Here is a 22533-nt window from a genome sequence, read left to right as displayed (position 1 = left end):
GTGGACTTTAGTGAAGTGTTTCTTATATTCTAACTTTCTCTGTCATAACCTGGCCTGATGCTGCAGCCGTTTATCTACTGCGGCATCGGCTCCGCAGGCCACCGCACCACTACCACCACCACGTCGCCGAACCTTCCCTCGTCTTTCACGTCCTGCCCGTCACCAGAGTTTGCCTTCCCACCCCACGCTCCTTCCCTCCTCCGCTCCCAATCCTTCCCAGCGTCCTTTGCGGGAGGGCGGTGGGGATCTATGGCAGACTCCCCGGTGCACACCATTTCAGCAGGACTGCAGGACACAGAGTGGGGATCGCCGACATCTCTAGATGGGCTGCTGGGCACGGCCTTCATCTGCCACGAGGCTCTGCAGCCTGCCCAGGCGCGAGCGCTGCATGCTGCAGGTTCGTCACCCATATCTTAGAAGCATTGGTCTAAGATATGGGTCATTAATCAAAACCTTCATCAACTAATGTTTGCATACATGTTCTTCATGGCCTTTAACTTTGTGCTCCCTGTCACAGGACCCAATCACGTTCCTTTATTCAAAGCGGACGGAGAGTTGTCAGAGCTCAACAGCAAGCTGCTGCTGTACTACACTCCACAGGTAAACGAAGCTCAGAACAACACACACCTGTATTACACAGTCTCTACCAGATATTAATACTCATGTGTTTTGGGGGGTATTTTCAGGCTTTTAAGGGTCAGATATGTCTGGATCTGGCGCCTCATCACCAGCATGATGGCAGACTAACAGGACACAGAGTGGTCAGCTGGGACACCAAGGTTGGAAATGAATCCGTTTGTTTCTTTTTCAGCTTTGTTTCAAACTGAGATTTCTGTTAGTTTTCTGTTATTTCTGTGAATAATTTTAAATTATTTATTAGAAGCTCTAATCTAGATTTACATGGATTTACTTCCCTTTGTTGTAATGTTCACTCTTTTTGCTGCATAAAATGGATTTTTACGCAGATTTATTTGTCATATTAATGCAGGATGTTGTGAATGTGATGGGAGGAATCGGGGTTTTGCTGCCGCTGCTCGAGCAGGTGTGTGAAGCCGAGCAGGTTTACAACGGCGGTCAGGAGACTTCAGACTTGCTGGGACCAGAGCTCACCTCCTCCCGAGGCCCCGCCGCTTTGCTGCTGCCTCTTAACAAATCCGCAGGTCAGCTTGTCCTTCATTCGAAGGTTCTTTAGCTTTTTTCCCCTTGGTACACCATGTGGTTGCAGATCATTGCAATCTCAACAGACATTTTATTCCAGTATCACACTGATAAAATGAGAATCATTTTGTCGGCTGAAATGACGTAAAAAAAACAAAGGATCAAATACCGTTTTTAATATTACACCAATCGATGTCACAACCGTCATATTAATTTAACACACAGGGGTTAAAAGTATGCAGAAAGAATTGAATAAAAGCATACAACCCCACTAATATTTGATTAAATTTACTTTACAAGTTGAAGGGAAATCATATGTTTTTTTCTGGCATTGAGAAACTCAAAAGCAGTTTGCCAATGTCCAGAGATGGCTGGAGTTAGTAGAAACTACTCCTACGCACTAAAGTACCACAACGGTGCATCATATGTTTAGGGGTGGTGTCCACTTGGAAAACCAATTTTAGTCAAAACTTTAGCTTCCTGGCTGATAACTTGAGAAGTTTCTACATATTTCTAGATGATGTGATTTCTTCAGTATGACATCTATAATGGTACATTTCCTGCACCAGTCCCTCCCACAGTGAATCAACCCCACAGCTTGTTGCTCCCATCGTACAGGATGGTACATTCAGCCTTGCAACCTTCCCCATTTTTCTTGAAATCTATGGTCATTCCACATAAACACTTCCATTTTAATGTAATCAAATCAGAAGACATGACCTAAATTTAGGGTCTTTCTCCCTGAGGATAATTGGAAACTATTAATCATCAAAACAACCCTTTTATGTTTGTTTTTGGGGTAATGGCTTCTGCCTCACTGAGTGCTGGACTGCTTTGTAGATGACAACACCCTCTTTTCAGCTTTATCCAGCATCTTCATAGGATCTGTTGCTTTTGTTCTGGGGTTGATGTACATTTCACACCAAAACACAAGTCCTCATTCCTGAATGATGTGATGGCTGGTAATTCCCATGCTGTTTATACTTGCATATATGTGCTATAAAAGAATAATGTGGCACCTTTGGGCACTTTGGTCACAAAACACACAGAGTCTAAAGCTTAATCACAGATACGCCGTTTTACTTTTTTCTACTTCATTTTACTTCCGGGAAAGACTTAACATTGTGAATTGAGTAAACTTAGGTCTGCGCACAACCACATGATGCAATAACAAACAGGAAATGATTGACAACTTTAGTTTAAAAACTCAAAGCTAAGATCTCGAAAGTGAAAAAGCGAGGGGTTGGTGTGTGCACATGAATACGTTCTACGTTACGAAAACGTTACAGAAGTAAAACATGCATAACTTAGAATTGTGACTCATCTTGGCATGCGATGTCAATGACATGCTTTGTAATGCAGAAATATCATTGTGGCTTACACAGGAAACCTTAAACCCTGTTTTGCCCTATTATTTTTTCCCCAGAAGGCAGACTTGAGAGAAACAGCATTGCTGCCTTCCTGCTGATGGTGAAAAACCTGATTCGTCACCACCCCGTCAATCAGGAGAGTCTGCTGCAGTGCCACGGCCCCAGCATCATCGGTGCCATGCTCAGCAAAGTAGGTCCCCCACACAGCAACTTGTTCTAGAAACTTAAGTGCAAGAAGAGCTGATTAGCATCTGAAAGTGAACATCTGACCTTTTTCACTGCGCTGTTGCTGAATAATTGCTTTGTAATAAATGGGTCTGGTGTTGCTGAAACAGCAGTGGTCTGTCAGAATGACTGTTTGAAATGCATGTGTGGGACAATTAATGCAGACATTGTATTGTTTCACTATGAGTAAGAGATACTAACCACAGCAGTGTAAAAGAAATAGTATTTTTGGTTAAAGCTGTCAACATAAGCAGAATTTAAAATGGACTAAGACAAGACAAAATCAAGATGACAACAGACTTCGGTGTAATATTTTTCACTCATTTTGTAGGCTTGTAATTGTGAAACATTTTCTGAAACTGCAGGTGACAAATGTGAGCTTCCTAGTTACTCAGAGTTAATTTTTGTACAAAAATGAGCTGAATGCGATGCAGAGGACTTAAAGGCAACGGTTTCTAAGTGGTGAAAAGTCTAATTTTTGTAGAGACTGGTCAATGTGCTGGGAGAGACGAGGTGTTTGTACTTTTCACAGATTTGACTCATGGATGACTCCAGTCAACCAGGCCTTGTGTCAATGCAGCTGAGATGTTCATGCAAACAGACAGGAAATGTTGAAATCCATCTTGTGAAGGTGGAGCAACTTGTATGAAAACTACTTTCTGTCTTTAGACTCATTAGGTGTTTCCACATTTGGTTGCGGAAAAGATGCACACACACATCTACTTACTTTTATTGGCGCCTCTGGTAAAGGTGTGAAAAGCAGCAAAAATATGATCAGCTTTTGCAAACGCACTATGATGTCACTCTTCAATAAACACCTCTTTGTTTGATTAGGTTAATTCAGTGGAGGTAAATAATCATTGTAAGAAATACATATTACTGGTATCCTGTTGTCAATATACATCCACTTTTGTCAACGGGGCAGCACATAATCGTCTCCTGGAACATTTTGTGAGATTGAAGCAATCGGATTAGGATCCTTGACCTTTTGTCTTCACTGAACAGGAAAGGTTCTGGTTCCTCTCTCATGCCCAACATGCTCTCTCTAGCATTTGTATCTGGAAGCTGAGATGGTTGTGAAAGACGGTTGAGCTTGTTTTGTGAACATTTTCTTTGTTGGTTTGGCCGTATGCTTTGGATCATCACTCTGCTGAAGCAGTCACGGACGTATTAATGAATGTTTTTTTGGAGAACCATATTAATTACTGCCATGCACCATACGAAGGTTCCCAGGAAAGAGAATAGGCCTACAGTATGACACATCTTCTACTTTACTTCAGTGCGAGTAGAGGCTGCTTTTCCACATATTGATCTTGTGTTTGAAGGCAAACCCAGCTGGAGTGCTTGTTCCTGAAAAGATCAATCTTATTCTCACCTGATCAAAGCGTATGGATCTGGTTAACCTCTTAACTGGCGTGCTGACACCTGTGTCCTCATGGACCCATTGACTGGCATGTCAGTGTTTTTTGGGGTGACTAAAGAGCCACTAGCATGTTTCTTTTTGTGATGGCTGGACAGGAAAGCCTTTTTGGGCATGTCCCCAAAACAAACCGTGGGCAGGTCCATGATTTCTAATGGTTGTTATGGAAACTTGTTGTCCCCAAAATGCTACATTCTGGTGTGGTTTTCTCACTGAACTTTGGAAATATTTTTTCACCTGGTAAATCTTGCCTAATGTGCAAATTAGCTATGTAAGCTTACACTTGTCCAGTCTATTATTGTAACTCCAGTAGATTAAAACTTTGTAAATATTGCTCTGAATGTAGATACAGGTGAATTTTATTAATTATGAAGCTAAAATGCATCTGCTCTATTTAAATGGCTTGTTCTCTTACTCCCCTTTTAATTTCTTAGTCTAGATTTTTTAACTTCTGAAAAACATTCAAATTAAAGGTTGAAATTTTTAGCAATTTTTGTTAGTAAATTTTGCGACTGCAGTGTAAACATTTTTACCTCGGGTGCAAATGTACAAGTGTGTATACTTCTGAAGCACATCATCTCAGAAGATGGAGCCACTTCATCAACTTTACAATGAAATAAAATAACTTACACGCTACAGAGTTAAAATGAGGATATTTGTGAACTAATTGAGTTAAAACCTGGTATCTCTCTGTGTCTTCTGCAGGTTCCAGGCACTATGATGGACATGAACGTTCTCATGGCATGTCAGCTTCTGCTGGAGCAGGTTTTTAATGAAGGCAACAGCCCGCTGCTGCAGCAACTCTACCAGCACCTGCTATTTAACTTCCGCATCTGGACCAGAAGCCATTTTGCCGTTTGTTTGGGTAAGGCAGCAGCGGACCCCTCCTTCTTGCTGAATAAAACCTGTGAGGCTTTGCATGTATGCCAAAGCTGTCTGTATATTGACACAACAGGAACGAGGGTTAGAGTAGGAGTCAGAGGAGCAAAAAGAGTGGATGAAGAATACTTTAAATTCTCAAGTTCAGGCTGTTGGGTCAAGATTGAGGATGCATTACTTCAATAACCTTTACATAATAACTTTATCTCAATGCGACCTTACATCATAATTTGACATTTCTAAATGTCAGCCAGAGGAATGACTGTGTGTCTTTTCTCTGTTCTGAAGCACATGTGCAATACCTGTCATCTGTGATAAACAAAAGCAAGCAGCGCATGAAGAGGAAGTACGGGGTCCAGTACCTTCTGGATACTATTCGGACATACTACAGGTGAGCAAAACGCATTAAAGCACCAAATATAGCCTGTTTAAGCTCAGTTGTGTCTTTCATCTCCATTCATTAGCCTAATATCAGAGTCTCTTCATTCATCTGTTCGGTTGCAGTGTGGAGCAGGATGGCAGCCCTCTGTCTGATGAGAAACAGACGATTCAGACGTCTCTGTTTTCGCTGCTGAAAGAGTTCCTCAAGTCTCCGACACCAGAGGAGCTTCACAGCGTCCTCGCCTACATCCTGACAGTGGGAGAGGAGCAGCAGGTAATACTGAAATGTCTTATTGCTTGTTTTTCTTCCAGCAGTTTGATATTGCAATCTTTTGACCTTTTCACTGGGGTGATTTACTCCCGGTTTCCAGCTAAACATTCATCTTTCATTTCAGCTTTTGTTTCTTTGGCTTCTAGTTTGTTTTTTGTGCTTATCTTTTATTTCATACTCCTTTTTTTTTTCTTTTTTTTTTACACAACTTAACCCGCGCCCATCCACATCTCTTTGTAATTTGTCAGCCGCTCTCCCTGTCCGTCAGGTGGTGAAGGCCTTGGATGTGCTGTATGAGCTGCTGAGGAGCAGCCCTCCTCGGGAGCAGGTGCAGGCTGTGCTGCTGGAGTGGGGCGTGGAGCAGCTGTACTGCCTGCTGCTCACAGCGAGCTTTGGGGACGAGGCCAGAGAGAGGGTGTTCAGGGTGAGAACAACTGATAAAAATAGCACATTAATAGCAAGAAATTGCTTTTAAGGAAAGTTGTATCTCAACAAATTAGAATAGAATTGAAAAGCTCATTTATTTCAATAAATCTATTTAAAAAGTAATCATTATATGCAGATTGAAAAATGAAAAGGCTTCTCAAAGATTGCTGTTTACAAAAATTTTATCATATAATTGAGTGGAAGGAAAAAGTGCCATATTCCAGATATAAGCTTCAGTGATCGAATTTCTTCTTTTAGCGTTCCATGAAATGCTGTATAGATGTATTAAGTCATGTAAATGGACAAAGTCTAAACAAAGTAATGAGTGCAGACACTGCATAGAACATAGACACATTATTTGTTTAACCTGCATCCCTGTCAAACAAATCCTTTTTCAATTGATCTTAATTAGTAATGAATTCTGGGTTTTCCACTCTACGTGTAGTAAATCTAGAAATTCCACCTCTTGAACTGAGTTACTGGATTAAATTCACTTTTTGATGACACTTAAACTTACTGAAACGCTTGTGTTGTTGCAGGTTTTGTACAAAATCCTCAAGAGTGAGAAAGTCTCAGAGCGCAACAAGCAACGAATCAAGCTAAAGGATTTTGGTTATCTCGGCCTGGTTTGCTTTCTTGAAGATATGCCTGTGTCCATGATAACTGTACGCTGTTTATATGAGCAGGTTCTTGCTACAGGTAAGACAAAAGTTTTGTTTATTAGTTTCTCAGCTTTAGGACAGATTACAAAGTCTGAGGTTCTTATTTGGTGTTGGTTCATTTGATTTTCTGTGAATTGTTTCAAGAAACATTTTGCCCTTATTGATTGTAAGTCAAGGAAATTCAGCTTGGTGTGAAAAATAACTAAGCCGCCGTCTTCCTAACAGAAAAATCTTATTTGTTCAATGAAACATGGCAGTGGGTCCGTCATTCCTTGAATCTATGTTAAAATATCTGTAATGACTTATAAAAAAGGGAGAATATCAAAGCATCTCTATTTGTGATTAAAATCTTTGTGAAAGTTGAAATTTATACCATGCAGTAACACAGGAGGCATCAACACAAAATTTATTCCACTACAATAAGTTGAGGTCCTAAACTTTAGGCCCAATGATCTGGAAGAGCCAGATGAAACTCCTGACCTTAGTTCAGAGAAATGTTGTTGAAGGCCCTGAAATGAGGAGTTCAGATAAAGAAACCCGACCTCCCACAGCTGAAGCTGATCCTGACTGGCAGGAAGTTCCCTCAGTCTCTTGAGAATAGCTTATCAACGCTACACAATATATTTAGCTGCATTTATTTTACATTGGGGCCTCAGCATGTACCAAAAGCAGAAGTTCACTTTTCTCTGTAACTTGCCGTCTCAGATAAGTTGCAGTTATGAAAAATAAATATCTGGTTTAAAGGTGTTGCCTATATTTATAGAATCTTTTGACAACTACAATTGCGGATGGTTTCTATTAGTTATAGCTTTTTACTTTCTATTCTTACTGTTCCTTTAAAGTGCCTAAAAGTTACTTAGAGTATTTTTTATTTAAAAAATGTCTGCAAAAAGTTGACTAAAAGTGGTTTTCATCGTCTGTACCATTTATTAAAAATTGGAAATGTTCTAGAGAAATTAAGAAAAGTCTATCATTTTATTTACTGTTCATATTATTCAAATACCTTCAATTTAATTGATTAATTCATAAACACGTCTTACTGTTTGCTACAGATGCCAGTCCTAATTTCAGAGACCTCCTGGCTGTGGTCTGTCTGTCGCACCGAGCTGAGCTCACCGTTCGACTGGACGTCTGTCGCAAGGTCAGTCTCCTCGCATCTTATTTTAATTGCTTCTTTTCATCATAAGCAAATCTAAGATGTCTTTGTGCTTCGTTTAAACCCCCTGCAGCTCTTTCATCTGATCTACTCCAACGAGGATTACGTGAAGCAGCTCGCCAAGCAGCCGGGCTGGCAGGATGTTCTGACCAAACTCTACGTAAAGGAGTCCTTAGAAGCCCACGCTGTGTGCATCTCAGGCTCTGGCAACCACGCCTCCTTTGCGCCGAGCTACCGGCCACCGCTGCGGCGAGAGCAGTCTGTGGTCGTAGAGGACTCACGCACCGACATCTACATGAACTATCGCAACTCAAGGGACATCGAAGATGAGGAGGAGGACAATGAATGTGGTCCCCGGGACATCTCTGAGGGGTTTTCTGATTTATCCCAGTCGCCACCCAGTGGAGGAGGAGGCCAGCTGAAGAACTACGGCGACTCGCTTCATTTTAAGTCATTTGATTCGGTGGATCAGGGGAGCCACTCCTCCTCCGCCTCCAATCCGGTTGACATCGTCTCGCCTCGGCCGGATGACGAGGGAAGAGACTACCAGCCGCTCTCCCCGTTTGGCACTTCTCCCTTTGATTTGGAGTTAGGAGGCATGGGGTACACTGGCACACACACCCCAGCAGGAAGTCTGACCAATACGCCTTCTCCTCTGGAGCACTCCAAACCTTTCCCACCACTAAGGCCGAGGAAGAGCTCCAGTTTGTCTAATGTACTGGATGACACCAGCTATGGGACAGATCCTCCTACTGGAGACACCATCTCCAATACGTCCAATCCTCAGGTATTACTCTTTCATTTACTCAGATTTTACTTCATATGAAAGGCCAGCAGAGGATAGTGCCTGATTGTGAAGGTTTCCATAATATCCAGGGATTTTTCACTCCTAAGCTGAAAAACGTGCCATGGATTTGTATTAAGGTTGCTTGAACAAAGATCTTTCACTTCAGTTTGTGATGCAAACTTTGTTGTTTGTGATTCTCTCTGTTTCACACATCAGAAGACTGAAAACCTTCAAGTATTTCACAGCCTCTTCTAGGACTGCATTTAGCTGCATCTTTCTTTCTACCAACTCTGACTACCTTTCCTGTCAGAGGTACATATGATCATCCCATCACCATGTTTCATTGTGGTGATGTTGTGTTCAAAGCTTTGAATAATGTTTTATAATCTAACTTTGAAACTTCTCAATGCCTACTTTTATATGACATCTTTGGTGTGTTCCTTGATAACCAGCTAACCACTAGTCAATTGGTTGCACTGGATTTTATTTAGATGTATTTCTGAATATTAAGGCATGCCACATTGTTCTTATCTTGTTGTTAGTAAGAAACTACAACTGTTATTTTTTGATGGTTTCTCACAAAAATCCCAGTAAAATTGCGATGATTTGTAATGTGACGACACGTGGAAGAGGCTCCGTAAACTAGTTCTTCATTTTCACACTCATCATGTTTTTACTTCAGCAGACCCCCGAGGAGGAGCTGTGCAACCTGCTGACCAACATCGTCTTCTCCGTGCTGTGGAGTGGGAGTGGGGCCGAGGGGTCGGGGGACGCAGTGTGGAGGGAGAGGGGACAGGTGTTTTCTGTTCTCACCAAACTGGGCTCCTCCTGCCAACTGGTTCGCCCTCCTGATGAAATCAAACGCAGGTGTGTTATGCAGATTTTAACTAGAGATCCTATTCTCATAAACAACACAATGCTAGGCAGTGCTATGTTAAATGTATTCCCGTTATTGCACATGACAGTCTTCTGGAAATGATGCTGGAGTCGTCCTTGTCAGACCTGAGGGACGCACAGGGAGTGTCTCTGCCCTTCTGTCCCAGTCTGGTGCGGCTCCTCAGGCTGCTGCAGGACTTCCTGTTTGCCGAGGGCACAAACAACCGAACGCTGTGGAGTGAGAAGGTACCTTTTGTTCAGGTGTCCATGTTCAGGATTGGTTTCACATGATCACTGTCTTGACATCAAATAGCAAAAAGTACCTGATGTCATCTAAATCTGATGTCAAATTTATAGTTTGTGGAAAAATCTCATTGCTATGTAATCTAAAGATGCAACGTTTTACTATGAATTGACTGATGAACAAATTAATATTTTGATAGAGGATGAATATAACTTGACAAAAGGAGACATTTTCTGTTCTCAAAGAGCTGCCACTATTTGCAATCAATTAATCTAAGATAGTTCATTGAAAGGGTCAACTAAAAATCTGAAATAATAAAGGTGTGAACATTTTCAATATGATTTGCAAGTAAGTTGTTTGGGATTAATTTTCAGGCTATTATGATCTACTTGAAAGCAGTTAAATGTAGAAGAAAGTTTAAATAGTAATGCCAAATTTACAAATAATTTCATTGATTTATTTGGCTTATAATAAATAGATCTTGACTCACAAAGCCCCAAAGATTGTTCATAGTATTGATAAAGATCAAGTTAACTTAAATGGGTATTTTAATCGAGGCCAATACTAACTACGTTGTGTTCTGAAACATGAGTGAAAAACCTATTTGCTATCTAAAAGATCTTTTTGCTTTTTTCTTTGTCAAAATTTAATTTTCTGTCACCATATTTTAATGTTAGACAAGGATTACCTGAGTGAACACATAATGCAGTTTTCAAACGTTGATCTTATTTATCAAGAGACAAAAATCAAGTCTGGCATTATGTGAAAATATAATGCCAGTAATGTTAAATTGGCATTTAAATTGTGAAGACTTATTGCCAATTATTGCAAATTCTTGGTTGCAGTTGTTGCCACCATTAGTTGCTCAGTCGGTTTTTGGGCCTAGGGGCAATTAGCTTTTCCTCTGGGTCAGGTTGGTTTGGTTAGGTGTGTTTTCCCTTAATAAATTAAGTCAAAATGTAAATTGTTCCCACTCAGGTTAACTTAAAACTGTGCTGGATATCAAATTAGATTGAACTCTCTCAGAAAGTTAATTATTCTGTTCTAGTAAAATAAAAATGAATATTTTTTCAAGGTCATGGGTTAATTTTTGTAATAATATTTAAGTAAATTGTTCCTACTCTTCCTAGAATAAAGCAGTAAATACAAAGTATAATAAATGAGAAGTCTTTGGGTGTTGCCACTGCTAAACATAGGTCAAAGGTCACTGTTTGTGTTACAGAAAGGCCTAGAGAGTCAAGGTTGGCTTTTAAATGCAGCTTGGGGTGTAGTTAAGGTTTACTGCAAGGTGTGGAAACAAGTCTGGCCTTTTTTTTCCCCTTTTTTGCCGAGTTTTTCTGTTGACAGCTGTTGTTTTGCTGCAGATCTTCGAAGGGGTGGTGAACCTGCTGGACAGGTTGCAGGCCTGGCACAGCACCCCCGGCAGCCCAGGAAACACAGAGCTGAAGGAGATGGCCCAGATCGGCCTGCGTATCATCACAGGATACATCCACCAGCAGAACTCGCAGGTCAGCTGCACCCACAATCCCACCTGTGGAGCACGCAAGCTCTAAAATGTCTCTGCTTTCACAACCTAAGCTCCTCGGAGATCAATATCAGCAGAAGATACTGTGGAAAAATGTCCTAAGGAACTTATTTAACTTGATAAGTGAGTTCAGATAGAGACCGTTTGAATACCAAGCCTTGTAGGGCTCTCTTTGCAAAGACATTGCAGTCATTCCTGTTAGGGAGTGTTCAGCATGAAAGGGCAGTTCCCCTCTGAGTTATGACATCTGCTCTTATAGGACTGTGTAAATTAAATCAGCCATTTGGATTTCCATCATATGCTGCTGCTCTGCTGATCTATAAGCTACTTTATCTCACAGCTGAGTGTCTTATGGAGTGTGAGGAGAGTTCAGTTAACTAATAGAAACAGTGCTTATAATATCCATTCAAAGTATGCTGACAGGAAGTAAATTTGTTTATGTAATGTTTTGAGTTCAGTATTTAGGACCTTCAGGGGCTCTACTTTAACTTCTGCTCAGAAATAAATTTTATATTTGCTCTGTAGAAAGCTCCTAATGTTAAAATTTAATGTCATGAGTAAAACGATTCTTTATCTTTGGTTACCAAAACACTGCATTTTTATTCAATTATGACTGACTTTTATGGGGGGTTTCTGTCTGGTTATTCTGACACATTGGTGTGGGCAAAATCTTCTGCAGGTTTATTTATAGATGCTGTAATTTAGGATCGAAAGAAGATGAAGGGATTCCAAGGAAATCTTTTATCCTCTCAGTTTTGCTACTCATAAAAGGATATCAAAGGGCATGCTGTTGGCTGACGCTTTTATATATTAAAAATAATAGGTTGACCTTCGTTTTGATGCATTTCATGAAGGAAAAAGAATCAATATTTGCCTGTTGCTATTTGCCAATCACCAATCAGGGCTGATCAAGAAAAATTTGACAGCCTCCGTTCTCCAGGTATGTGGTTGGTGCATAAATATTGCAAAGAAGGCCTCAGACATTAATATAATCTTCATTCTTCTAGTTATTTTTTCTTAGCCATATTTTGCCAATCAAGCTTAATTTGTTTTGTTGTACTTAAATACTACAACTTTAAAAATGTTGCTAAAACTGCCTAAGGCGTAGAGGATTATTGTTGTTCTTTTGGCCTAAAATCAGAGCTTCCAAATTTCTGCATCTTAATCTAGTTTAACTGGTTTAAACTGGAGATAAAAGAAATGAGAAAAAAATTAGAACATTGGGTCAGATTATATCGCGGCAATTAAATTTAGTCACTTTCAGTCTTTGGTTTATAGTTTGCATATTATTATTATTAATAGAGTTGCAACTGAAATGACAGTTGTTAGCATCACAAGTTACACTGTTGATTTCTGCCACCATTCCTGTTTGAATTGCAGCAGTTGTGTTTATTTTTAGATTCTTTACACCTCTTCAACCAGTTTTTCCTGAATGAAAGGTCAGGGAGACAGCTGTATTTGCTGCAGATGAGCTGATACATTATTCAGTCAGAATGGGTTTTTTTTGTTTGTTTTTTATGTTCAAAGCTTGAAAGGTAAACTGGAGTTAACAAAGAGTGATTGAAAGAGTTCTTTGGCTCAAATTGAAGCTTTTTGCTTTGGCTGAGGCAGCTGACACAAATAAACCATGCCTTTGTAGGCCTTGATTTACAGTGTAACCCTCCGAGATGAGCACAAAGTGTCAGTGTATGAGATACAAAGAATAAAGAAAACAGGAGAAATCCAACAAAATTAAATAATTTTCCTTTTCCTAACTGTTTATTTTTCATTTATATTTGATAATTTCTCTGAATTTTGCATATATTTTTAACTTTGCTAAAATTCTTCGCTTTTTTTTTTTAGCATTAAAGAGTGTTTATCACATTTATAATTTACTAGAGTAAATAAAAAATCTACATCGTTTTACATGTATAGTTTGAATTTGACTGAATGTGTCTTTGCTCATCATCAGGTGTGTGAAATGGCCTATTTGAAGCTCCACAGTCTCCTGCAGACTGTTCTGTGTCTGAGCTGGGAGGAGGTCTGCTTCTTGCTGGGAAAGCTTGGCGCCCCCTTGTGGCCAGAAGGTCTAACGGAAGACTCAAACGTCAGTTGTTCTGAGACTTTCTCCCAGTTGGTCCCCATTATGAGGACTCTGCTGGCCCAGCACGCAGACCCCATCACCCTCCAGGACCACTTGCCCAACTTGCCCATCACCAACGGGAGCACCACCTTCGCCGAGGACCTGAATGTTTACTGTAAAGCGCTGGAGTGGCAGAGCTTTTACCAGCAGAAGGTTCGTGTCTGGACAGACTTTGTGTATTAAAAAAAAAAAAAAAGGCTGACATTTATCTGGTGTTTAGGGAGTCCAGGGAGTCTGCTCCTCTGTCTTTCAGACACTTCCAACTCTGTTCTTTGTCAAATTCTTACACACATAACATATTTTAGTAATCCTGTATTCTATCTGACCTGCTACCCCCCAGATTTTTCCTGAGATATTTACTGCAAAGTTTAGTATTTTTAAAAAGCTTTTGCTGCTTTACGTCACATTCCTTAAACTTTCCTTCAGAGTGTCTTAGTTATGGAGCAGTTTATGTTCGAACCTTAGACAAACTGCTGCCAAACAGACATGCTCCACTCTGCTAGAGCTCAGATTCATCATGGCTCTGTGTGACATCGCCTGCCCATAAATCTGTTCTGTTTAGTTTTCTTCAGTATTCGGATCTTCCAGCACGTTTCGCACTGTGGCAGAACTTTGGCTGCTGTAAATGTTTAAAACAACTTTTAAAAGGGCAGCGAGAGAATATAAACCGTCCTCTCAGGATTTATTTATGTAGATGCTGTGTTTGTTTTAGACATGTGTGTGTATTTCTATTAACTGAAACAGGACCTCAGTAGCTTAGCATCACTTTTTGGCTATCACATACATTGATGTCATTATTAAGTCAAAGGTAGTAGTGACCGCAGGCTCCTATTCATGATATGTTGGTTACCTGTCTGTTTTCCAGGTTCAGCCCACCATGGAGCAGTACGAACTGGACACATTTGGGCGTAGTCATGATATCATGTCCAATTTCTGGAACTCGTGTTTTGACGATCTAATGAGCACAGCATTTAAACGGGAAAAGGACAGATCTGACAGCAAGTCAAAGTTTCAGGTACTGATGCAAAAGTATTCAACAGCTTTAAAGAATTTTTTCTTTATTACAATAACAAACTTCAGGGGGGTTTTTTGTTGTTTTTTGGGAGGTTTACAAGATCGAAGACAAATACAAAGAAATGCAAAACTATGTTTTCTTTTTTGAATTATACTTTTTTTTTAAAAACTCAAAAGTGTGCTGTCCATATCTGTCCAGCCTCCTTTTTTAATATTTAGCTATAATTGTTGTCCATCTGTCTGCTTTTAAATATCAGTATAAAAACAGATCTGAAGATCTCACAGCCTAAAGATACAACCAAAGCTAAATGGGAAAGGTTTAGATCAGATCGCATTAATGTTTTAGACTGGTCCAGTCAAAGTCCAAACCTAAATCTAATGAACAATTTGGGGCAAAACTCAAAAATTGATGTTCAAAACAAAATGGGGAAAAAAAAAATCTCTAGACCTGCAAAGCTGGTGGAGAGCTCCAAAAAACTTGCAGGTGCACACACACTCATTCTCTCTGTTCGTTAAATATAAAATACATGCTACACTTTTCTGACTTTTATTTGTAAAAATAAAAATAAAAAATGTAAAAACCAGGTTTTATTTTCAAGCATGTGCTACTTTGTGTTGATCTATCCTATAAAACTGAAATAAAATGCATTAAAAACCGTAGGTGCAACATGACAATATGCATTGTCCACACACTCCACCATCATCCCCATAAGACCTCCGTTTCTTGTAGCTAATGTGTCTCTCTGGGCAAACAGGAGGTGATAATTGACCCCTGCATGAAGCGAGTTCGCAGTGAGAACAACAGATATGTGATCTGGCAGAAGCAGAACGCCAGCCAGCAGGGGGTGGTGTGGCAGCACTGGAGAGCGCTCCGCAGGCTGTTCACCTGTGAGAGGGGCCCGTGGGCCAACAGGTACGACTGCACCTCACGTCTCAGCCTGTTGTTCTCCCTTTGCAAGTCCGATTGCTCTGAGTTTTGTTTGTCTCACGCCTGACGTCAGAGTTCAGCCAGAGGTGAAATGGAAACTGTCCGCTGCTGAAACGTATTCGAAGATGCGACTCAAGCTTGTGCCCAACTACAACTATGATTCCCACAGTGAGGCCAGCGCTCTGAGGGACAACATGGGTATGATGACAGTTGATTTATTATCAAAATATTTCATTTTTTAAAATCTTTTTGCAAACTATTAAAAAAAGTCGTGTTGTGATCATCAGGAGCTGAAAGCCCTCGCAGCTCTGATCCGATCCCATTGGCTGTTGCTAAGGAAGCGAAAGTAAGCGACATGGAGGATGATCACTTGGAAGAAGAGGACTTCGTCTTTTTGGATAACAAGTAAGTCTAAACTTTTCAAACCAAGAGTGTCAGCCGCTTGTGTGTGTAATTCAAATAAGCACTAAAATGTAGAGGAAAGCCGCATTAAGCCTGATTCCTTCAACGCTGCTTTCAGAGGGGAAGGAGAAGACGAGAATCAGAAAGAGAAACTGGTTCTGTCTGAAGACTGTGAGCTCATCACAATCGTGGCTGTGGTGCCGGGTCGGCTGGAGGTCACCACGCATCATCTGTACTTCTATGACGGCAGCAGTGAGAAAGAAGAGACCGAGGAGGGTAAGAAACGCGTACATCTGAAAGTTACACTTCTCTGTGTTATGGTTCTTCAAAGGTTTCTGTCTCGGATGAGTCATACGTTTGCCTCCCTTATCCTGCAGGAATCGGGTTCGATTTCAAGAGACCTCTGTCTCAGCTTCGGGAGGTCCATTTGAGGAGATACAACCTGCGACGGTCTGCGCTGGAGCTTTTCTTCATTGACCAGGCCCATTACTTCATCAACTTCAGAAAGAAGGTCTTGTGTCAAATTTAACAATGTAGTTTAAAAACAGAAACTTCTTTTTGTTAAAGTAACAATGAAAACTTTTCCTAATAGTCTTTATTTAGAATGATAATAAATTGTAATTTGCAATATTGATGTGTGCAATATTGCAGTTGCAAACTATCTCCTGCATTTATTATCCATCATGTTTTTTAAGGCAGTGCAAAGTTAAGTTGATAGCGTTGTTGCCTCGCAGCAACAAATTCTCAAATTTAAATTTCTTCTTGCTGTCTTTCTGCATGAACATAAAGCTCCTAAAGCCTTTTTATAAAGACAAATAGAATAATTTTCACCGTTTATGTTGTGAGATTCACATTAAAGTGATCACAACTTTTTCATAATTGGAGCACACACGTTGCTGCTAGTGCTGTGTGTAGTTATTCCTCCTCGGAGACTCATCTCACAGGCTTTAATTCCTAAAGATCTAAGGGTTGTTGCAACTTTCCTCTGAGTTAAAACTGGTTTGAATTAAGTTTTAGAAGGCTAGCTGTCATAAATTAAGTCTTTAAGTAGAGGATTGTAATCCCTCTTGAAGTCAGGAGTCATCTTAAATCTATTCTACCAACACATTTTCAGTTTTCTGTGACAATATGGGTTTTAAAACCATAAACACTTGTTAACCTATAAATATGGAGGTTGTTGTGTATTGTCCAAATTATGCTATGATGTTAAATAAGCATTAGAAGCTCTAAAAGGATAAATTTCTCACCTTTTAGGTACGAAACAAGGTGTACTCAAGGATTCTCGGGCTGCGGCCTCAAAACCTGTTCTACTTCGGCTCCCGCTCCCCTCAGGAGCTGCTGAAAGCGTCAGGCCTTACTCAGGTGTTTTATTTGCATCATTTCTCCATGTGTATTTTATTCATTTCAGCGCTAAGTGGTTCCAATGTTTCTCACCTAATGTGATGTCATCTTGAATTTAACAGAAATGGGTTTACAGAGAAATCTCAAACTTTGAGTACCTGATGCAGCTGAATACCATCGCTGGGCGCACGTACAACGACCTGTCCCAGTACCCTGTGGTGCGTACTGAAGCACTTTTTATTTTTCCAGTGGTACACTGTGAGCCTAAGAAGACGTCTGTGTTGGTTGTTTCTCCTCAGTTCCCCTGGGTTCTGTGTGACTACACTTCTTCTAATCTGGATCTGGAGGACCCCTCAGTTTTCAGAGATCTATCTAAGCCTATAGGTGTGGTCAACCCACGTCATGCACAGAACGTCAAAGAAAAGTAAGAGGCTCTGCTAATGCAAAAAAAAAAAAAAACATGTAATGTAGGCCTGCAACTAATGATTATTTTACAGTAGTCGTCAATTATTCTATCGATTATTCTGATGATTACCGTAATCGGAGAGGGAGGGGGAGGAATTGGCACATTCTGCAGATTTTTCATTTAACTTTAAGACTTTTTTATACAATATTTTAAACACATTAAAAAATGAAAATAAACAAATTCTTTTTATAAAAAAGAAAATAGACATTTTATTGACTGAGATTCAATAACAAGGAATTCCTAAAAATGCCCTTTCTGGTTGATTTAAAATCAATACAGCGTAGGACTGATCTGTTGATTATGTTTTAATAATTAATAATTGGACAGCAAAAGGATTTTTTAATAGAATTTGAACCAGGTGAAACTAAAACAGCCACTTGATGCGTTTTGGATGGAACAAATTTACAGAAAAAGGTTTCCTTTTATCTTAATTGCAAACCGTAAATATTTTTTGTAAAACTGTGTTTTAATTACTGCTCTGAGCATGTTGTTCTCCCATCAAATGGTCTTTTTATGAGCATGTATACTCCAGTGAACCATTAATCATTACTAAGTTAGTTGACAATTATTTCAATAATCAATTCATAAACATTTCAGCCTTACTTTAACAAATTTCCAAGTTAAAATCGTGCACAATTTTATCCTTTTTTTTTTTTAGTTGATAAAGCCCAACAATTTTTTTTTTTTTTTTCAGGTACGAGAGCTTTGAAGACCCATCAGGCACCACCGAGAAATTCCACTATGGCACACACTACTCTAATGCAGCAGGAGTCATGCACTACATGATCCGCATGGAGCCGTTCACCACCCTGCATATCCAGCTGCAGAGCGGCAGGTGAGGACTGTGGCCACCGTGTGATATCTCCCAGCTTCTCGTGTGTTCTCCGTTCTCACGATGCGACGTGTCGCCGTCGTTTCAGGTTCGACGTCGCAGACAGACAGTTCCACTCGGTGGCGGCGGCCTGGCAGGCTCGCATGGAGAGCCCGGCCGACGTCAAGGAGCTCATCCCGGAGTTCTTCTACTTCCCGGAGTTCCTGCAGAACATGAATGGTGAGACGTTCCACAAGTAGCGGCAGCCCTGTGCCGTTCCGGGATGTCCGCCGCGGTATGAAAGTAATCCGTTTAAATTCTTTGCTAGGCTTCGACTTGGGCCGCTTGCAGTTATCTCAGGACCTGGTGGCAGATGTGTTGCTGCCTCCCTGGGCGACATCAAGGGAAGACTTTATCAGGAAACACATGAAAGCCCTGGTGAGTCACCAACAACACACAGAGCCATAAAACTCAGTCATGCCTCTGCAGCCAGAATTACAGCATAAAAAGCAACTCTTAAATTGCAGGAGTCCGAACACGTGTCTTCCCACCTTCACGAGTGGATCGACCTCATCTTTGGATGCAAGCAGAGAGGAGAAGAGGCGGTGAAAGCTCTCAATGTTTTCTACTACTGCACTTATGAGGGTAAGGCTGCAATCAGGACTTTCGTGAGGAAACAAATGAACAAACTGTTTTTGTGGTGATCCTTGCCAAGTGGAAAGGAAAACATGTGAAGTGTGTTTTTCCATAGAATAACACATAGAATATGGGCAAGAATCATTCCTATTCTTTTGTGTGCATTTAGTTGTTTCTGTGTGCCTGAACAAGCTTATTTAGGTTCACAACAGAAAATTATGAGCTAAACAACGCGAGTAAAGGACTAATTTGCTCGTATTAGTGGTTATTCAGTTTAACTCTTTGCTGTGTTTGTTTGCTTCCCCTTGGGACTTATGAGGAAATAGAAAAATGGCTAAGGAAAAAAGGAGTTGTGTGGTAGTGCTTCCTCAATTTCAGCTGACAAACAATAACAATGCAGAAACATCAAAAAGAAAATCTGTCTGTATTATTGTCATTAAACTTAAAACCAGATAAATATTCAGTTGGTCTTAAACTATAGGGAAGGGTTTTTTTTGTTTGTTTTGTTCCACTTTCATCCCAAATTTTATGACACCACTGATCTTTTGTTTATGTTGTTTATATGACCTTTTATGAGAACACTTTGACTCTAAGGGGTTTTTATTATTTGTCCTGTTTTCAGACTGAAATGTAACTTTAGCCACGTTTTTGTTACTTATTACACTCTAAACATGTATAAAGTACCTTTTTATAAATATTTGCTTTGATATCTCAGCCTTTTTTAGATCTCTGGCCATGACTGTCACTGTGCATGGCAGTAATATAAAGCTGGGTATAGTTTTAGTCGCTTTGAGCTTTTAAATTTCATCTCTTGACTGTGGATAAAGGCCAGTTTAGGCGAGCAGCATTTTTTTATTTATTTTTTTTGTAACCACTTCCAAACGTCTGAAGATCACAATACATTTTGACTTGCTTGAATTGCTCGTTTTCTAGTCTTTTTGTTGGGTAAATATACCGCTCTCTGAAATAATGATAATAATAATAATAACAATAATAGTAAGGAACATACATATTGATTTATTTTAAGACTTCTCGTCTGAAAATTGCTTTACATAAACTTAGGAAAAAGTTGTATCTGACCTCTGAATATCTCACTTTTCTCTGGGAAAAAGTTAATATTTGTCTTCTATTGGCTGTTGCAGGTGCTGTGGATCTGGACGCCATTGCCAATGAGACAGAGCGAAAAGCCTTGGAAGGAATAATCAGCAACTTTGGACAGACTCCCTGCCAGCTGCTTAAGGTACACTAAGTGAAAGAGAAAATAGAAAATGACCCTTTTTCGAGGCTCTAGTTAACATTTTTTTAATATAATCTATTCTAATCTACAAATTAATAATAGCTATGCATTCTTGCATAATTCAGCCTAACAGTTCAGTCATATTGTTTCAACCAACCAAATTAACAACCTTCGGGTGTAATTGTTCTGCAGGTTTTTAAAAAGATCAGAATTTCAGCTCTTTTAGAGATTTGAATCACATCGACTTTAAAAATGCTTCCGTCTGTAATTCAACATCAGAAAATGGCAATGTTTCCCTGTAATCTTTGTCTCCGATCAGGAGCCTCACCCTCCTCGAATGACGGCCCAGAATGCATCTCGGCGGCAGGCCCGCCTGGACAGTCTACCAGCAAACATCTTTGAACACCTCGGCAAACTTCGGCCATTCATGGAGGTCAGGTCTCGTGTGCTCATCTAATTCCACTGATTTACTAATCAAACGCACTGTATTCATTTACACGTCTACCTGGGTCTTCCTCAGGTGGTTAGTGATGGACTTCCTCTGGTTCAAGCACTGGTACCAAAGAATCAGAATCACTCCATCATGCAAGGCTCAGACACCTTGGTAACGTCCAAACCAAGCTCAGTTACAGCAGTTATCATTTTACGAGCTTTTTTTATTCTGACGCCAAGTCGCTTTCTTCTGTACAGGTGACTGTAAGTTCAAGTGGCTTGATTGGGACACACAGCTGGCTTCCATATGACAAAAACATCACCAACTACTTCACTTTCACTAAAGATCCGACGATGACCAATCCAAAGTGAGTGAGTTCATAAAAAGTGCATGGTAGACTCTTTAGCGTAGCGCTGGCCTTCAGGAAACTCCAAAGCATGTTATATGTTGTTGTTTTGTCTGGTTGTCATGCAGTGTGGGTTACAGATGTTCTCCACAAAAAAAGGGAAAATTTGATATTCTCCCTGATGCATAGTTGGTTTTCTTCAACATGATCTGGTTCAGACAACAAACTGTAATGCCCACACCAGGCTGCTCCTTTTATGTGACTCCCAGGCTTGGCCCCACTAAGCCTGGCAGAAGTCCTCCATGGTCATAATTGTTGGAAAAAATAAAATAAAAAATGAAAATCATGTTCAATGAACTCTGAACAATGGATTCTACTTTCATCCCATCTGTATCCTATGAGGAACAAATGTTGAAAGCTTTGACCTGGTCGCAGTAAGATCCCAACAGACTCGCTTGTTTTTAGCTTGCTTCAACCTTTCTTTGTTTTTGCAGGACTCAGCGTTTCCTGGCGGGACCTTTCTCTCCAGGAGTGGAGCTCAGCGCTCAGGTGCTGGTGGTGTCCAACGACGGCCGTCTGCTGTTCAGCGGGGGACACTGGGACTGCAGCCTTCGCGTCACTCAGCTGGGGAAAGGAAAGCTGGTGGGCAGGATCTGCCGGCACATCGGTGAGTTTTCTCATAGCATGCGGAGAAAGGTTTCTTTCTTTTCTTCACTGGCATGAGGTGATTTTAAAAAACAAACATTTTATGTGTGTATTTGTTAAGATGTCGTTACCTGCTTGGCTCTGGATCTGTGTGGCATCTACCTCATCTCTGGTTCAAGAGACACGTCCTGCTTAGTGTGGCAGGTTTTGCAGCAGGTGAATATCTTCGCGCCCTCCACACAGACCCACACTGAGCTGCTCTGGCTGGAAGTGAAGCCGTCAGATGTGTATTCACGGTTATTTTAAATTGTCTCGCAGGGCGGATTCTCCAGCGGCCTGTCGCCTCGGCCTGTGCAGATCCTCTGCGGACACGACCAGGAGGTGACCTGTGTGGCCATCAGCACTGAACTGGACATGGCTGTCTCTGGGTCAAAGGTCAGAGATGTTACGGCTCAGCACAAGAAGATGCCGTGACTAAAATGTCGTCTTAGAAATCTCAATGCCTGGTTTCACATCAATGCGTGTCCTGCTTGTGGTTTTTTTCCATCAACAGCAGGTTTCTGGAGTGTTTAACAATACAGCTTTGTCTATTCGAGCTAAATATTTACAATATGCCTCCTGCAGCTTGGAGGGTCTCTAACAAACAAGATGCCAGTTGTTCTGTGACACAGCTAAAACTGACATAGGTGGTCCTTCCTTTCTATTTTCTAGGATACACTCAGATGCATGTGGCATGAATGTCAACACATAATATATGCAATGTGTAATAGGA

At 40.6% G+C, this 22533-nt stretch overlaps 1 protein-coding gene across 4 annotated transcripts in view; it reads left to right on the top strand.

The window, feature by feature from the left end:
* nbeal2 (neurobeachin-like 2) overlaps window positions 1-22533 on the top strand; it is a 45519-nt gene that overhangs the window by 18390 nt on the left and 4596 nt on the right. For 3 of the 4 annotated variants that reach the window (XM_032558474.1, XM_032558471.1, XM_032558473.1), the window contains 36 exons: window positions 67-397; window positions 518-600; window positions 687-779; window positions 989-1160; window positions 2585-2718; window positions 4879-5038; window positions 5341-5443; window positions 5557-5707; window positions 5973-6128; window positions 6670-6829; window positions 7845-7933; window positions 8022-8735; window positions 9418-9602; window positions 9701-9857; window positions 11220-11363; window positions 13332-13655; window positions 14368-14517; window positions 15272-15429; window positions 15518-15642; window positions 15732-15849; window positions 15965-16122; window positions 16224-16357; window positions 17101-17208; window positions 17310-17405; window positions 17487-17611; window positions 18348-18488; window positions 18574-18704; window positions 18793-18902; window positions 18992-19109; window positions 20243-20340; window positions 20657-20770; window positions 20858-20941; window positions 21028-21137; window positions 21611-21783; window positions 21883-21977; window positions 22080-22196. In XM_032558474.1, the coding sequence (XP_032414365.1) occupies window positions 67-397; window positions 518-600; window positions 687-779; window positions 989-1160; window positions 2585-2718; window positions 4879-5038; window positions 5341-5443; window positions 5557-5707; window positions 5973-6128; window positions 6670-6829; window positions 7845-7933; window positions 8022-8735; window positions 9418-9602; window positions 9701-9857; window positions 11220-11363; window positions 13332-13655; window positions 14368-14517; window positions 15272-15429; window positions 15518-15642; window positions 15732-15849; window positions 15965-16122; window positions 16224-16357; window positions 17101-17208; window positions 17310-17405; window positions 17487-17611; window positions 18348-18488; window positions 18574-18704; window positions 18793-18902; window positions 18992-19109; window positions 20243-20340; window positions 20657-20770; window positions 20858-20941; window positions 21028-21137; window positions 21611-21783; window positions 21883-21977; window positions 22080-22196 (5619 nt within the window). The remainder of the gene's footprint in view (window positions 1-66; window positions 398-517; window positions 601-686; window positions 780-988; window positions 1161-2584; window positions 2719-4878; window positions 5039-5340; window positions 5444-5556; window positions 5708-5972; window positions 6129-6669; window positions 6830-7844; window positions 7934-8021; window positions 8736-9417; window positions 9603-9700; window positions 9858-11219; window positions 11364-13331; window positions 13656-14367; window positions 14518-15271; window positions 15430-15517; window positions 15643-15731; window positions 15850-15964; window positions 16123-16223; window positions 16358-17100; window positions 17209-17309; window positions 17406-17486; window positions 17612-18347; window positions 18489-18573; window positions 18705-18792; window positions 18903-18991; window positions 19110-20242; window positions 20341-20656; window positions 20771-20857; window positions 20942-21027; window positions 21138-21610; window positions 21784-21882; window positions 21978-22079; window positions 22197-22533) is intronic. The other variant, XM_032558472.1, reaches the window with a different exon arrangement.

This window comes from Xiphophorus hellerii, chromosome 3, assembly GCF_003331165.1.
Source record: "Xiphophorus hellerii strain 12219 chromosome 3, Xiphophorus_hellerii-4.1, whole genome shotgun sequence".
In the NCBI taxonomy this organism is placed as follows: domain Eukaryota; kingdom Metazoa; phylum Chordata; class Actinopteri; order Cyprinodontiformes; family Poeciliidae; genus Xiphophorus; species Xiphophorus hellerii.
The sequence above is the reverse complement of the archived record's forward strand: the minus strand, read 5'-3'. Positions and strand labels throughout refer to the sequence as shown.